The sequence below is a fragment of the Betta splendens genome, chromosome 6 (genome assembly GCF_900634795.4).
Source record: "Betta splendens chromosome 6, fBetSpl5.4, whole genome shotgun sequence".
NCBI classification, from domain to species: Eukaryota; Metazoa; Chordata; class Actinopteri; order Anabantiformes; family Osphronemidae; genus Betta; species Betta splendens.
In genome coordinates, this window is record NC_040886.2 from 2,032,388 (window position 1) to 2,049,061 (window position 16,674).

At 41.3% G+C, this 16,674-nt stretch overlaps 1 protein-coding gene across 1 annotated transcript in view; it reads left to right on the forward strand.

The window, feature by feature from the left end:
• The window catches only part of tead1a (TEA domain family member 1a), a 31,681-nt gene extending 15,656 nt beyond the window's left edge, over positions 1-16,025 (forward strand). The window contains exons 3-12 of the mRNA XM_029153981.3: positions 2,520-2,584; positions 4,227-4,289; positions 6,895-7,026; positions 7,162-7,211; positions 8,372-8,433; positions 9,577-9,704; positions 10,658-10,831; positions 11,861-12,001; positions 12,163-12,315; positions 12,475-16,025. Of these exons, the coding sequence (XP_029009814.1) occupies positions 2,520-2,584; positions 4,227-4,289; positions 6,895-7,026; positions 7,162-7,211; positions 8,372-8,433; positions 9,577-9,704; positions 10,658-10,831; positions 11,861-12,001; positions 12,163-12,315; positions 12,475-12,588 (1,082 nt within the window). The 3' untranslated portion in view covers positions 12,589-16,025. The remainder of the gene's footprint in view (positions 1-2,519; positions 2,585-4,226; positions 4,290-6,894; positions 7,027-7,161; positions 7,212-8,371; positions 8,434-9,576; positions 9,705-10,657; positions 10,832-11,860; positions 12,002-12,162; positions 12,316-12,474) is intronic.
• Positions 16,026-16,674: the final 649 nt, after the last annotated feature.

Genomic DNA, 16,674 nt, shown 5'->3' on the forward strand with positions numbered 1-16,674 from the left:
GGGTAGATGCATTGACCAACTAGATTGTAGGCATATGCTCAGATCAGTATGCTAATCTTTGGGTCCATGCAGCATGTGTATAGTCACTGCACTGAACCCAAATATTGTTTTCTAAAACATACTCAAACAGTATTTACATACATTTATGGTATGTTTTGCAAATTTGTCTAACACTGACTGTACAGTAATACACTGACACAAAAACAATACCGCAGACTGCTGTTAGTTGCTCATTGTTGTAACATGACGTCACACTCTTTAGCTGACATCATCATAGTTTCTATGTTCTCACGGTGTAGTTACTCTGTAAAGGTTTCTAATACATGTTGCTGTGAATGTTTAACCGGTGCGTAGCAGGTGTAGCGGTGATGTCAGCATGAAAGCAGTTGGTCATAATGTAGTCTTAAACAGCGCCCCACTGCAGCCTTGTTAGCAGGTGTGGGCAGCTGCGCTTTGACCTCTATCTAAGAGTTTCTAGTTTTTCTATGAAGCAGCTGAAGCTTTTAATCGCTTTTTTACGATCACGTGAAAGTAGCTCTGTTTGCTCAGTGACAAACTCTAACATCTTATTCTCTAATGCTTTTTCAGTGCTTGAAAATCATAAACTGACATGAAACTGTGTTTTCTTAAGTGCATTGTCTTCAGGGGTTCAAGGGGGGGGGGGGGGGGGGGGGGCTTCTGTTCGTCACGGTTAATGACCATTTGACTTTGGCCTTGAAGTCTTTCACTGGGCAAGTAGAGAGAAAGAGAGAGGGGGAGCAGAAGGAAGCCATTCAGTCTAAGAGGGACACAGGAGGCAAAGAAGGGGAACAGCCAGAACAGAGGATGGAGGGAGGTGTGTGTGTGTGTGTGTGTGTGTGTGTGTGTGTGTGTGTGTGTGTGTGTGTGTGTGTGTGTGTGTGTGTGTGTGTGTGTGTGTGTGTGTGTGTGTCAGAAAGCGGGAGGGCAAGAGCGAGGGATGTGTGCTGCAGGGTTAGTGAAGGATGATAATTCACCGTTAAGCCTCCTAGAAAGACCAGCTGGCCCCTCTGGAGTCAGATGTCAGCCAGGACCCACTTGTGTGTGTGTGTGTGTGCGTGCGTGCACACATGTTGGCATTTTTGCATGTACATACGCACTGTGTCTGCATGTTTGCTGTTGTCACTCGCAGCTTTTGACCGCTAGAAGGAAAACACCTGCATGGAGGAGGAGATTTTATCAGTTTAAGCTGCCTATCTCAGTGAGAGTGGAACTGATTAGACCACACACACACACACACACACACACACACACACACACACACACACACACACACTGAACCATCTGCTAGGTTAGTTAGGGCTATTGTTGCGAGCTATTTGGGTAGTGTGTTGAGGTTTGGCTTTGTGTCGATCTTGACCATCAACTGCCAGCTGGCCCGACGTTGGTTTTCCACTTGGCCGGAACAGAACACAGGCTAAAGGACAGGGCAAACTCAATTCTGAGGCAAATAAAATGACAGTTAAATAACTACATTTCATGAAACATTTTGAAATAACAACTCATTCTCACGTCATTAAAGACTTATTCATAACCTGACCAGACTCAAGAGGCTTGTGCAACGCAGCGATGCTAATCTCTTAACTAATTTGCGTCTTATATCCACCCACACATACACGCGCACACACATCTCAGGTTTCATGGATGTAACAGTGGTTTTTGGCTTCCTTTCTCTCTGCCTCCCTCTTCGTCACTAATCTATACTAGCCAGGTCATGCTGAGTCTGCTGTGCTCCCTATTGAATGGTTTGAATTATTCAGCATTGTGTGTGTGTGTGTGTGTGTGTGTGTGTGTGTGTGTGTGTGTGTGTGTGTGTGTGTGTGCGTGCCTTACACACATAAGCATGGGTACAGCTGGCCTGCTGGTTCTTTTAATCGGGGGATGGCTGATCTGCATGAATGCCTGTATTGTTGGGTCATGTGTATTCAGGACCATAGTGTGTGTGTGTGTGTTTCCTTCAAAGTGGGCACCATAAAACCATTGCTATCAAGGTGAGGACATTGTGACAACGTAGGGACACTTGGCAGGTCCCCACCAGTCTGAAGGCTTATTTGAGGGTCAAGAAGGGTTTTTAAAGGTGAGGTTAGAGTTGAGTTTTGGTTCTGATTAGAGCAAATATTAGATGTCTGCCTTTAGTTGTGATGGTTAGAGTGAGGGGCTATGGAGGCATTATGTCAATGGATAGTCCCCACGTAGATGTGAAACGTGTGTGTGTGTGTGTGTGTGTGTGTGTGTGTGTGTGTGTGTGTGTGTGTGTGTGTCCAGGTTGTGAGCAACAGAGACACTCAGCTCAACAGGGGTATCAGTGATTGCAGCGCCACTATGTAAAACAGCACATCACAGGGTCACTGGATCAACAGCACTAAATCAGCAACTTAAATTGTTTGTCGCCGAATATGATTTCTGCTGGCCTGTGGGAAAGACAGATCAAAAATGCTTTAATGTGTGTGTTAAAGAAAGACCAGTGTGCATAATAGTGGTCTGTGTCTTTTTCTTTCCAGGGCGAAATGAGCTGATTGCCAGATACATTAAGCTCAGAACAGGAAAGACGCGGACAAGGAAGCAGGTAATAAAGGGAGTGTACTGTGCTACTGTTCAGTGTGCATCAGATCAGGTCATTATGGAGTCAGGAGGAGGGAAAAATTAGCTATACATACTGTACATACATACTGTATATACATACATACATACTGTACATACATACTGTACATACATACATACATACTGTACATACATACTGTACATACATACATACATACATACTGTACATACTGTCATTCCTATTTACTGCTCTGAGGCAGAAACCTAATCTTATTGGTGATGCGACATAATCACCACAAAAATGTTGGTGAAAAACAAAATTTGTTTTTATAGAGTCAAGCCTGAAATTTTTCATACCCCTGCAAGTTCTAACTCAAAGTTACTTTCATTCAGCCAGCAAGGTTTTTTTGTTTTTTATACCTGAAATGACACAGACTTCTCCCTAAAGGCCATGTCCAGAAGGCATCATTGTGGAAAGAATTATGACATTCTTTATTTATCTTTGAACAAAAACTGTCTATTTTTACATTATTCATCACTTCTCAAATAGAAAAGCCATTGGCTGTTCTAGCAATCAAATGCTTCCTATAATTGCTGACCAGCTTTTTTCATGGCTCCACTGGTATTTTTGTCCATTAATCTTCAACCAGTGCCAACCCTTTCAGTGTTAGGGTCCCCTATATAAGATGAGCATAAATCTCTTCTGCACTGATGCTTCTTGTACATCGTCTTATTATCTTTTGAGAGAAGCCTATGTCATTTCTGGTTAACGTAGTAACAAGTTTTTGTCAGGGATTTAAATAATTTCGGGCTCGACTGTATGTTGGGGTGAGGCTGTGAAATCTTCAACAGTTACTAGTTGTTGCCAACGTGGATCAACACTGGTGCTTTTCCTTCTCGCTAGAAAGGCTTATTGTCTGAAAGCACTGTATACTGTACTACTGTGTGGACACTACTAGTGAACATTAGACATCTGAGGTATAGACGTCCAGAGTGATGATCACATTTATGTTAATGATCCTCTGCTTCATTTATATTATGTTATGACCTGCAATGTGTATGCACAGTTTCTTTTGTGTATTATTGTTGTCTATTAATCAAAATGTTTTTGTCACAGACACAGCAGCTTAATGTCTTCAGATTTAAAGCCATAATTTAATCACAGACATTTAAATGTCACTTCCTGTACTGCGATTGGTCGGCCCACTATGTACAACACCTACAGCTCAGTATTTGCTTTCTGCTCAGGTTGTTTTGAAAGTAACATGTAAATCTTCCTATGCCAAATTTGTACAACTTTTACAGAAACAATGTACAGGTTTCCCTTTAAGATTGTAATGTTTAATATTGTCAACAGCACACAAAGTGGCGTCCTGTGTATCCAGTGTAATCTTTTTTTTGCTTTCTCTAAAGACGTGCATAGATGGGGGTCTATTCAGTGTTGTCAGGGTAGTGTGTATGTGGAAACAGTCTTTTCATAACCATGGAAACTCACTGTTTGTTCTTCTTCGTCTCTTTTCGACCCCCGACCCTCCCCCCTCGCCCCCCCCCCTCCTCTCCTCTCCTCTCCTCTCCTCTCCTCTCCTCTCCTCTCCTCTCCTCTCCTCTCCTCTCCTCTCCTCCCCCCTCCTCCCCCCTCCTCTCCCCTCTTTTTTCCCCTCCTCTAGGTATCTAGTCACATCCAGGTCTTAGCAAGAAGAAAATCACGGGAGTTTCAGTCTAAACTGAAGGTAAGGGATGCAGTATATCAACAAGATCTGTTTACAGTGTGTGTATCACCATGGGTGAAAAGACATAAAAGCAACCTAAACTATTTACTAAAATACTGCATTAATTAAAATACTTAAATGACATAATTTCCCCTTAGAGTTTACAGAAGAGTTTTTTTAATTCTCTAAGGGTTCAGTCTGAAACATTTACAGTAGCTGTGAGAGTTATCAGAATTCACTGTTTGTCTGGGGGCTGGTAACTTTGCTGTGACTGCATGGATGCCTGTCACAGTGACTCCAGTATCCTAGGTGTCTAATTAGGTCTGTATAGGTTGTTGGCCCCCTCCCGCCTCCTTTTCCACCCCCTCCTCCACATCTTTCTGGCATTCTCTTAAATGCATGCATTCGTTTGTTTCTCTGCTACTCCTCTCATGCTTCCTTTAGAGTCTCTCCACCCTCAGTCTATTAATCTCCTACCCTCCACGTCTCCTTCCCGTCTCCCTCTTTCTTTTTCTTCCTCACTGTTGGTTGTAATTAACTTCATCTAAACAAACAAAGGCTGCCTGTTAACTCAAAAGAGGAGTCGGCTCCAGTTCGAAACAAAGCAAATTGATGTTTACTGTTATAAAAAAATGAAAGGTGATTGATTGAGGCTGATGTTATTGTCATGTAACACTGATGTATTGAAAGTACATTGTTACACAAACCAATTTTATGCGATGTATAGTCTAAAACTGCAGCTGACAGGTTGACACAGGTAAAGATTAATTGTATTTCAGCATGATTAAACTGCATTACAGTACGCTCCATATACGCAAATATATAAAAGTCCAATCAGATTCCCACAGTTCAAGGTTACAGTCATTTGCTCAGACCAACAGTCCAAAACCTCAGTATTTGCACATTCTTTTGATGTAAACCAAAAAAACATCAGTGCTTTCAATCTAATCGGAAATCAGCGATGACGTAATCCTACCAACAATTCTAAAACCTGAACAACACATCCATGAACCACGGCGTTGCTCTAAGTGACAGTTATCACGAAGAAAATTAACTTGGGTTGTGTTTCACGATATGCTGAGTGAACAAACATAGTATTACATTGTGTTGTAAAAACACTTGCCTCACAGCAGGGGTGCTGGGTTAGAATAGCAGTCACTATTTTGGTGCTGAATGTGATGCTTTTCAATATATTTGAAATAAAAAAAAATTATTTATACAGAATCAAATACAATTCAAAGAACTTTACATGCACAGTTTAAGACCTTACAGAATACAAAATCCAAATATCTCTTGATATTATCTCTCTCTCTCTGGACTTGGAAGAATTACACAGAAAGGCACCCAAGCCGCCTCTGGGAATCGAACCCAGAACCTTCTCGCTGTGAGGTGACAGTGCTACCCACCGTGCCGCCCTGACTTGAAACCTCGTAAATACTATAAAATGACATAAAAATAAATGAAAAAAAACAAATGCTAACTATAGAAATAAAGAAAGATACATTTATTAACAAATAGTTTAGCTAAAGTCTGTAGGAACCTGAGGAACCTGAAGCTTAAGACTTTGCAAGACAGTACAGTAGTTACATCCTGTATGAAAACAGGGACGAACTGGCCACTTCTTAGGAGGAGAGATTTCTCTCAGTGCCAATTAACTTGAGTGAAGCTGCCAATTAGTGATCCTCCACTTATTGCATAGGCCCTAATTCCATTTCATTCAGCTGTTGTCCACTCTGTTTTTGATGTTGCTTCAAGCTCACAAACTCAGACGTACTCTTAGTGCGCTGTCTGTGCAGGTACCAGTGATGCTTGACGTCCATTTACTCTTTGTCATCTTTGTGCTCTCTGCTTTGTACCACTGTTGCCATGACTTCTTGTCATGTACGTTTTTTTTTATTCTCACAGCAGTAAATTAATTAAGCATTTAATTATTTCCTCCATTCAACCTTTTCTTAAAATAATTGTAATCACATTAACTGTATTAAAAAAGGATCTTAATTTGAAAAGGTTGAGGTATATGCACATCATCACCTATTTGTTTTGTTTGTGTAAATACATGATCCAAATGATATTAAACAAATGGGGCGTCACGGTGGTGCAGTGGGTAGTACCGTCGCCTCACAGCAGTGGGTTCGATTCCCGGGGGTTCGGGTGCCTTTCTGTGTGGAGTTTGCACGTTCTCCCCGTGTCTGCGTGGGTTCTCTCCAGGTTCTCCGGCTTCCTCCCACGGTCCAGAGACATGCGATTAGATTAATTAGCTACTCTCCATTGCCTGTAGGTGTGAGAGTGTGTGTGAATGGTTGTTTGTCTCCCTGTGTGGCCTGCAATAACCCGGCGACCTGTTCAGGGTGAACCCAGCCTCCCGCTCTTAGCAGGCTGGACTCCAGCACCCTGCGACCTGAACGGGACAACCGGTAGAAAATGTATCTAATAAACAAATGCATCTAATAAAAGGATTGTGCTCTTACTTGTGTCATCAGTTTACCAGTTTACAAGAATAATGACGATTGAGCCTTGATTGTTTTGACCTAAAATGACACTGAATAACTGAATTTTATGACTAACATCACTGCTCTGTGATATTTATTGTAATGATGGTGGATGATGTGGATTTGTTGTTGTGCAGGACCAGAATGCCAAGGAGAAAGCACTGCAGAGCATCTCCTCCATGTCCTCGGCTCAGATCGTCTCAGCTACCGCCATACACAGCAAGCTGCTGCCTGGAATAGTACGATCCAGCTTCCCTGGCAATGCACAGGTAACACATGCACACAGACCTATAACACAGCTGCACTGATTTAATACGCAGTTTTTCTTCTGGTGCACACAAGGGGCCCACCTATTCCAATATGTACTCCAGTGTCTTCAGTGTAATGTGTGTGTTTACTTTCAGCTGTGGCAGGGCATCATTCCTGGTGGACAGTCCAGCTCCAACACAGAAGAGTAAGTGAATTCACCTTAGACACGAGTTTCTTACTTTACCGTCTATTGTAATACAGTATGTGATACTGCTTTAAAAGATCAGCTATGTGTAGAAAGTGGAGATGAGCTTTCACTGTTTATAACTGTTCTGGTAAAGCCATCAGTCCATATTATAATGACATAATTAAAAACGCTGTGGAGGTGAGAATAAAGCTGAACATCACTTTACACACGGCGCACGACGTGCTGATGATTTTACACACAACAATAGGTTATTGACGGAAAAATGTTTTTAAAGCCTTTATATTTTCAGCAAAGTGGTGTATTTTCAGCCACTTTGATCTGAAGTTTTCTTAACCAACCAGGTGGTGGGAAGTAGCTTCAGGTAAACACAAAATTTCCAAATTTAAATTTCATCAAAATTTTATTTATTTAGTGCCACTTGACAAAGTAAGATTTAAGACAGCTTAAATGGTGAGGGGATAGAGAACAACACCAGAAGGATGCACACCTGAAAATGCACAGCTCTGGCTCTGTTTGACAGCTGTAGAGGAAGACAGAACGGCCATGGGAGAAAGCTGGTGATTAGTCTAGACTTGTACAGTTTCTCTACCTCTACATCCTATTCACCCATTCACACAGACACACTGTTTGCAGAACCACCGATCCTACGACTGACAGCTCTACGTTCTGAGCCACTGCCACCCAAGAGAACAGGATTAGAACAACAGGTTTCCCTATTGTAGCAGAGAGGAATATCACAATATCAACTTTACTTTTCGTGGACTCTTTCTTTCCTTGGCTTTTGAAACACTGACTGATGTCCATGTGAATAACCTGCTGTACAGCGGCTTCCCTGGGTGTTTCCACTCATTCCTGTTCACATGGATCGTATTTAGCAGTATATGGCTCATTTTCCAAGTCCAAACCCTGTTTGTTTCAGTGCCCGCAGCCATTCCATAACCACGTGATGATGATAATGGCAGCAAATGGGGCTCCTATAGCTTATAGTGAACTCACAGATGCTCTTGACCTCTTTGCTCCTGTTACTGTTCATGCACGACACAGAGCACGTTTCCTTTCTGTGTAATGTAGGTGAAATGTGACTGACTGCGGTGTGTGCCCTCCTTTGGCTCTTTGCACTCTGCTGCCTGTCTGATTTGGTCTTTTCTTGCTTTCAGTATCAAGCCGTTCTCACAGCAAGCCTACTCAGTGCAGACAGCAGGGACCACCACAATCTCAGGTGAGAGAGGCCACTGTACAATAATCTCCTTTCTATGAAGCTGCTGGGTGGTCCTCACTGCTGCCGTTTAGAGCAGCGCTTCTCAACGGGTGACTTTGACTGTGTCTAGGTGTCCAGTGCACACCTTGAAGTTTGTCTGTGGAAGAGGTCACAAAGAGACCAACAGGTGTCAGTCTGACTTCCTTACTTGTATGAAAAACTTACTATTCTACTCCACAAACTGTAAGCTGAACTAAAGTGACAGTTGTTGTTATTTGTAATGATCTAATTCTAAAAATAACAATAACATTAAGCTTAAAATAAACAATATTCAGCTGCTGCTTCCTCCTGGTCACTGTGTGCTTTTGAATACAATGTATTCTAGTGATGAATAAATAGTGATGTATATGTGTTCAACATATTCTATTTAATAACCTTCAAATATGACCATTCTTTGACATTCATTGCATCTTGCAATGTTGCTGCATGTCCACTTTATTTTAGGGTACAGCGTTTGACAGGTATTCTCCATATTTAGATAGATAAAGCATTTTTCTTTATCAGTTGCACTAATCACCTATAAAGGTTATGGATTGGCTATTAAAAACTTCATTTATAAAAGTAATAAAAAGCCTTAACTAAGTATATATTTCCACAGACAAGGAACAATAGCAATTTTTTAAGGCTTTTCACTACCTCTCAGTCATTATATACCCATGGTTCATCTGGGCCTAAGGCTTATGTGTGGGTTAATTTGGCTGCATATGCGTCAACAAAAGCTAGACTTATTTAACCAAAGAGAGCGATCTGTCAACTGTCACCTCCATTGTTGATCATTTAAAGTGGATTCAACAGCTCAATAAATGTGGGTGGTTGGTAATTTCACTCAGAGTGGATGATCAGAATCGTATGATGCTGCATGACGAGAAGAGAGAGAATTTATTAATGGAGTGTGAGTTTGGAGTCACCCCATGGGATTTACTGCGTTCTTACCATTGTCTTTCCCTCGTGTGTGCTTTTGTTAACTCCTTTCAGTGTCGCACCCTCACTACAGTCGGCCTTTGTCCATGAGTTTCCAGCAGTGGCTCAAATGGTGCACGTTTAATGAAATAATGCTAGCATTACCGTAACTACAAAGTTAAAAAGTGTATGTTTATCATTTAGACTATGAGCCTCCCGCTTCAGCCCAAACACACAGAGAGCCGGCATGGCAGGGTCGCTCCATCGGCACCACCAAGCTACGACTGGTGGAGTTTTCATCGTTTCTGGAGACACAGAGGGACCAGGAGGCGGTGAGTAGCTCAGACACGCACGCACGCACGCACAAACATACACAAACACACGCACGCACGCACGCACGCACGCACGCACGCACGCACACACACACACACACGCTCACTCACACTTATAGTCTACAATGAGAACTCCCTATTAATTCTAAACCGAGTTGACAGATAACCCCACAGCAGAGAACAGGCTTTTGTGTGTCTCCCAGTATGAATAACCTTTGTAAAGCTCTATCTCTCTGTCTGCTCAGTCGATTTGTCATCCTGCCTCTCTGAATACCTACTGTCATTTTTCTACCTCGGACTCCCAGACAGCTGGCATTCATCTTCTTGCTTTCTATTTAGACAGTAAGAACCTTCAGCTGTTGTACAATGACACTGAAATAGATTTTGTTGTCACAAGCTTTCACGTCCCCCGTATAACTTACATTACTGTAAATGATGTGTTGCAGGGAAAGCAATAAAAAGCAGAACTAGTTCACTGATATAAAAGTTTTCCCTAGAGCTTTACTGTAATGTTGGACCACGAATGATGAAAGCTGTTGAAGGAGGAGGAGCAGAAGCAGTTGGGAAAAATATTGTGATTTTTGTGATTTTTCATAAAGAAAATTGAGGATGCAGCCACATCTATTCAACCTATACAGCAGTGTTATTTCATAAAACAATCACAACTAGCTGTCTGTTTACACTGTGTGGATTGTGTGTATTTTACACATTATTGTCATTAACTCTGCAGCAGAGAAAGGGTGCTTAAAATATAGCACAGGACACAACAACACATGGACCTGCCCACTGACCCTCTCCTCTGACTTACAACTAAACAAAGTTATAGGCTGTAAAAAGAATGACATTACTAAACAGTATGAGCTGTGTTATAGCTTAATGGTGGAGTTGAGTGTGAAGGCAGCAGGTTACTGTTTCCTACCTTTGTCTTGATTCACTGTCTTTTCCCCTTTTAGTACAACAAGCACCTGTTTGTACACATCAGCCAGAGCAACCCAAGCTACAGCGACCCAGTCCTGGAGTGTGTGGACATCCGACAGATCTATGACAAGTTTCCAGAGAAGAAAGGTGGACTCAAGGACCTGTTCAGCAAAGGCCCACAAAACGCTTTCTACCTGATCAAGTTCTGGGTGAGAAGACCATCACTTTGTTTCACTCTTTGTTTGTGTGTGTGTGTGTGTGTGTGTGTGTGTGTGTGTGTGTGTGTGTGTGTGTGTGTGTGTGTGTGTGTGTGTGCGTGCCTTACACACATAAGCATGGGTACAGCTGGCCTGCTGGTTCTTTTAATCGGGGGTGTGTGTTCAAAATCGTAGCATCAAAAGAAATTCAGGAATTCAGGAACTGTACGTTTTTGTGTCAACAGCACTCAGCAAACCAGTGATTGCATCCCCTTCCTACCCTTCTTCTGTTAATGTTTTGAATAACTCATTAAAACATAGACATTATTATATTATATTATATTATATTATATTATATTATATTATATTATATTATATTATATTATATTATATTATATTATATTATATTATATTATATTATATTATATTATATTATATTATATTATATTATATTATATTATATTATACATCACTGCCAACTGCCGGAGGTGGAGTCAATTGTCAATTAAGCACCGGGTAGGCCGATTTTAAACGAAGCTCTGAGCGCGTCAGACAATAGGATCATGGCTGGAGGCCTTTTAGGTGGGTTAAGTATATGGTACCTAGATGAGGTGTAGTCACAGCATGAAAAAAATAATAGATATCATTTTGTATGTGGGTGCATGCAGTACATCCAGTGCTCCTTAGAGAACTCATTATAAACATTACAAACTCCTCTACTGTGCCTGTGATGCAGGTGCAGCATGTTCTGTTCAAGTCAACCACACATTTTTCTCTCTTTACTATGTTCTTATCGTTTATATGTTAAGGCTGATGCCTGGTTTTAAATTTTTTTATTACTCATGAGTGTTCTTGATGGTTCTAGCACTGTCTCCATTCTCATTTGATGTAATGGTGCTGCTGATGAATGTGCCAGCAGATGGGGCTGTTGGCCCCTATTCTAGCAGAAGGCGCCACTTCCTTCTGTAACTCCTTAAATTCTGATAATTTATTCTGTTGATTAAAATGTACACATTAACATTTTGTTTCTGTGGTTAACAGGCGGACCTAAACTACAACGTGCAAGACGACCCGGCAGCGTTCTATGGTGTGACCAGCCAGTACGAGAGCTCAGAGAACATGACCATCACCTGCTCCACCAAAGTGTGCTCCTTTGGGAAGCAGGTGGTGGAGAAGGTGGAGGTGAATATGGTTTTCACGTTTCGTTTATTGACGGGTTGTGCAGAACGTGTCATGGTCTATTAATAAGACCATGACAGATTAACAGACTCTGATACATAACATTGGTTAACCACCCAGTTATTGGCCATAACAACCCTCTTCCCTTTCCTACCGTTCCTCAGACAGAGTACGCTAGGTTTGAAAACGGGCGTTTTGTCTACAGAATCAGTCGTTCGCCCATGTGTGAATACATGATCAACTTCATCCACAAACTCAAACACCTGCCTGAGAAATACATGATGAACAGCGTGCTGGAGAACTTCACAATACTGCTGGTGAGGCCTGCGTGTGTGTCTTTGTGTGGGTGGTGAAGGTGTGAAATTATTGATGTTAATCATATGTGTATATTTAATGCGTTACTGTTTTCCTCTCCTGTTTGTATGTGTATGTGTGTGTGTGTGTGTGTGTGTGTGTGTGTGTGTGTGTGTGTCCAGGTTGTGAGCAACAGAGACACTCAGGAGACCTTGCTCTGTATGGCGTGTGTGTTCGAGGTGTCCAACAATGAGCATGGAGCACAGCACCACATTTATCGACTCATCAAGGAATAACACACACCCCTACACAGATATATTTACACTTACATGCCCCCACACACACACACACACACACACACACACACACACACACACACACACACACACACACACGGCCTTGTTAAATGGTGACAAATCTGAATTTTACAAAAGTGTCTTTCAGCCAGACAACTCAGAAAAACAGACCCTGTCTGCGTTTTCACTGCTACAGCAACAATATTAATGGTGTAATTTAAAAAAACAAGATATTTGACTGCTACTGGTTCACTCCTTTCAAACAGGAGCATTTCAACACTACATATTAACTCAGAGCTGAACAGCAGATGCTCATTAACTGTAAACAGCTCAGTGGTAGCGCAGCCATAGAAACGCATCAGAATCAACCTGGGGGGTGGTTCTGGAGAACATCCTGACTCAGATATTGCCAGGAGATGTCATGCCTCCTGCTAATTTCTTTCTTGCTCACTTTCTCCCAGTAAATTAGTCTTTTGCTGTTTTGATGGTGGGAATGAAACTCAACCCAGGGAAAGGAAGACTACATTTCACACTCCTCTCCTTCTGTGACATACTGTAAGTGGGTGCGTTGTCTGCCGGGAAATGGGTGACGCACACAGACACTGGTGGTCAGACCCTGTGTATCATCAATAACCAGAGAACGAAATAACACTACTGTATTATCATATAGTACAATATAAGGGGGGACTGTACAGATAACCCTAAAAAATTGTGTAAACTATATTCTTGCACAACATAAGATGTTTGTCCCAAAGAAAAGAAATCAAACTTTTACCTTTTTTGTATGTAATCTTTAAAAAAGACTACCTTCTAAACTTTGGGAAATTGTTTATTGACAGTAGCATATAGACTCTATTTTAATTCCAGGAACACTATCTAAAATGTATGTTAATAAGAAACTATAAATGAAACTGAGTAATTCAGGTAACCTTTTGTGAAACACATGACTTTTCTTCTACATAGAAATAAATATGAAGATTTGTTGATGGTTTTAAGGTGTCAGTGCTGGATGGTGCTTCCTGTGACTGTTTCACAGTTGGAGCAACTCTGTGTGAGCTTTAACATCCTGACCAACTCACTCGAACCTAACATGTTGATGTTAGTCCTATGTAAACTGAAACTCTGCCAGAGCACAATCCTTCAGCACCTGTCTGTCAGTTTCCAAGTCTCATCCAGGACCCAGCAGAGGTGGTTAAACAGTTCCCTTTAATCAGTTCAGGGCTGCTCTTTTCCAGTTGTATAAGGTTATAGTATCAGAGTAGAAGTCATTATGAAACAGAAACCAAAAACTCTTAAAGTGTACTGTAGCAGGTGTCATGCTCCGCAACATGAAGTGCCTTTGGTTGGGAACAGAGGCCTGATGGCTTGTTGCTGTGGTCTTTGCTGAAAGGCATAATGAGTGGAACAAATACATGAATTATATAATTATCTAAATTCCATTTCTATCATTTGTTTCTGTTGTAATTTGTACAGTCAGTTCTGGACCGTCCTAATGAATCTGCTTATTGATGGTGGTATTGGTATTGGTATTGAATGGTATTGATGATGGCAGCAAATGGCAGCATCTACGTGTATTTTCATTATGTATGTGACAGGTTGCACACAGTTGTGCCTCATTAAATGCAGCTGCTTGTTCCTATCATAGAACATGTTCATAGGACAAAGTCAAAGTTTGGCTGACGGTGACTGACGAGGGAGAAGAGTTGTCAGTTGTACTGGAGCTTGATTCATGGCATCTGGACTTCAGAAGTGCAGATGCCAAAGCATGATGCCCTTAATGGGAAATGCTGCAGTCAACAGATTGTGCTACTGATTTCAAAGGGCACCTTCAGTGTTCATGATAAGTAGTAATTAGCCTCTCTGCCTTTGCTGCACCTGGCTGAAACACCCTCTAAGACACCATCCAGAGGTTTTCTTCCTCTAAACTTTAATAATTCAAATGTTACATGTCACTTGCCCGGTCCGTACGTTTGCATCTCGTTTCAGCTGGTCCGTATTTTTAATATTTTATAAAAACCAACAAAACATTTGGGATAAAATATGAATCACAGTAAAAATAGATTTTACATTTAGCTGCGATAGAAATGTTCTTTCCACTGGAAATGGTTATCTTACTGGACGATGTTCTCTAATTTACTGGCAAACTGGAGTTCCACCAAGTGAAATGAAGCAAATCCTAATATGGATTCAGGTTTTTATTCAGTAAAACATTGATGAACTAAATTCTTCCAGAGGATTACTGGTCGATCAGCAAGATATCATGACTCAGCGAGGGTATGTTGCAGTGTGACCAACTGGGATGCAATGTGGTGTCCAGGAGAACCAGTTTATGCCAAGTTTTAAACATAAGGAACTCAACTGCTCTGAGCAATGACCCAAAGGATTTTCACCATTGTTGGAACTCTGTGCCTCCTGTGGGTGTCTCTCAGGGCTACAGCCACCTGTTGCCACACACTGGTGAACTATAACGTTCCCACAGTCACATCACAGTGGTTTGTTCTGCCTAACACATATGTGCTAACATGTGAAATTCCAACACACTGTTTCAGGGGCTGATTTTACAACAATGACCCTTTATCTACCACCTGCTTACCAAAGACAGTCGCTGAGGGAAGTTGTTTATTTACGAGCTAGAGTCACTGACAGCCAAACACAGATGATCATAAAAACAAAGAAGCATAGGACTGAACATAAATGATGTGGGATTTAATGAGATTTAAATAAAAAAATTAAAAGCCATTTCTACTCTTGCTTTTAAAGACATAGTTGATTGTGCCCCTAAATATGGACACCTCTCATCATCCTGGTTGGCTGACTGAGGAAGCGCTGTATGATTTAAGCCACTTGAAGCTGGGATTTCTTAAAATAAAGCAAGTGCGTATCAAACTCAGCTGTGGAGGTTTAATAAAGGTAAAAGGTAATAAAGCCGCGCTAAAAGCAGTGTCCTCCCAATGCCTAAAGGTCATGAAGGCTTCAGATGTCAGTGAACTGTTGCGTTTCAGATGTTGCTGTCTGTGCCGTTAAAGTTGTCTCTTTGTGCAAGTTGGATGTTTTATGGTTTTTCACATGTGGCACAGAAACCCTGTTTGTAATTGAATCCAGAATGGCCTTGAATCTCTTTGCCCCGGTGCTTGTGCAGCATCCCTGCGTGTGCACTGGGAACTTTTGATAGGTGCTTTGTATAAAAAGTGACAATAACCTTTATTACAGATGTTGTGTATATCTTTGATATTCTAATGTTTATCCTATTTTGTGAACAAGAGAGTACATTTAGGAAAAATCCAAAAGCTAGTAATGTGTGTCTATTGGTGCTGCACAGGGTCTGATCTTTGCTTTTTTCCCCTCATGGCTAAAAGTACGTTAGATATTTTCTAGCTTTGTAGAGATCTTTGTACGCATATGCTATTCAGTTTAAATAAATAGTCTGTTCCAAACTATGCTTTGCTTTGTCTTTACTGACTGGTCCACACCAAACATCTCAGTGTTTTTCTGACATTTTTCATCATTTTCATTTTTACACTCCCAGGTATTTGTACTCTGTCACCACCTCCACCTCCTACTTTTTAATGAAAGTGAAAGCGATAACAGCGCTCCCAGATTTCCTGAAGTCCATCACCAGCTCCTTAGTTTTCCTGATGTTCAGTTGGAGGTGGTTCTGTCCACATGTCGACCCCTCCCTGGTACTCTGTGACGTCACCGCCCTGGATAGCAGAGTCATCAGAGAACTTCAAAACAGTAACACTAAAGAATGGAGGGGCATGGGGACAATCACTGCCTCAGGTCCAGCAGCCACACTGTGACTCTGACAAAATTTAACAGGTTGTCTGAAAGTGGTGTTTATATAACCACACTTTAGTCAGTGTAGAATCATTTCCTTCTACAGCTAAATTACATATTTTTGTAATACTGTTAAAGCACATTTTAATGTCTTCTCTTCCTAGAAGTCACAATTAAAAAAGTACGTAAAAAAGTAAGTCATTTAATTATGTTAGTAGTGATGGAATTGCTAATGGCATTATATGTAGCACATTTACTGTAAAGGCTGAGCAGGGGAAGGCTGACAGAACTTCTCCCAGTTTCACTTAA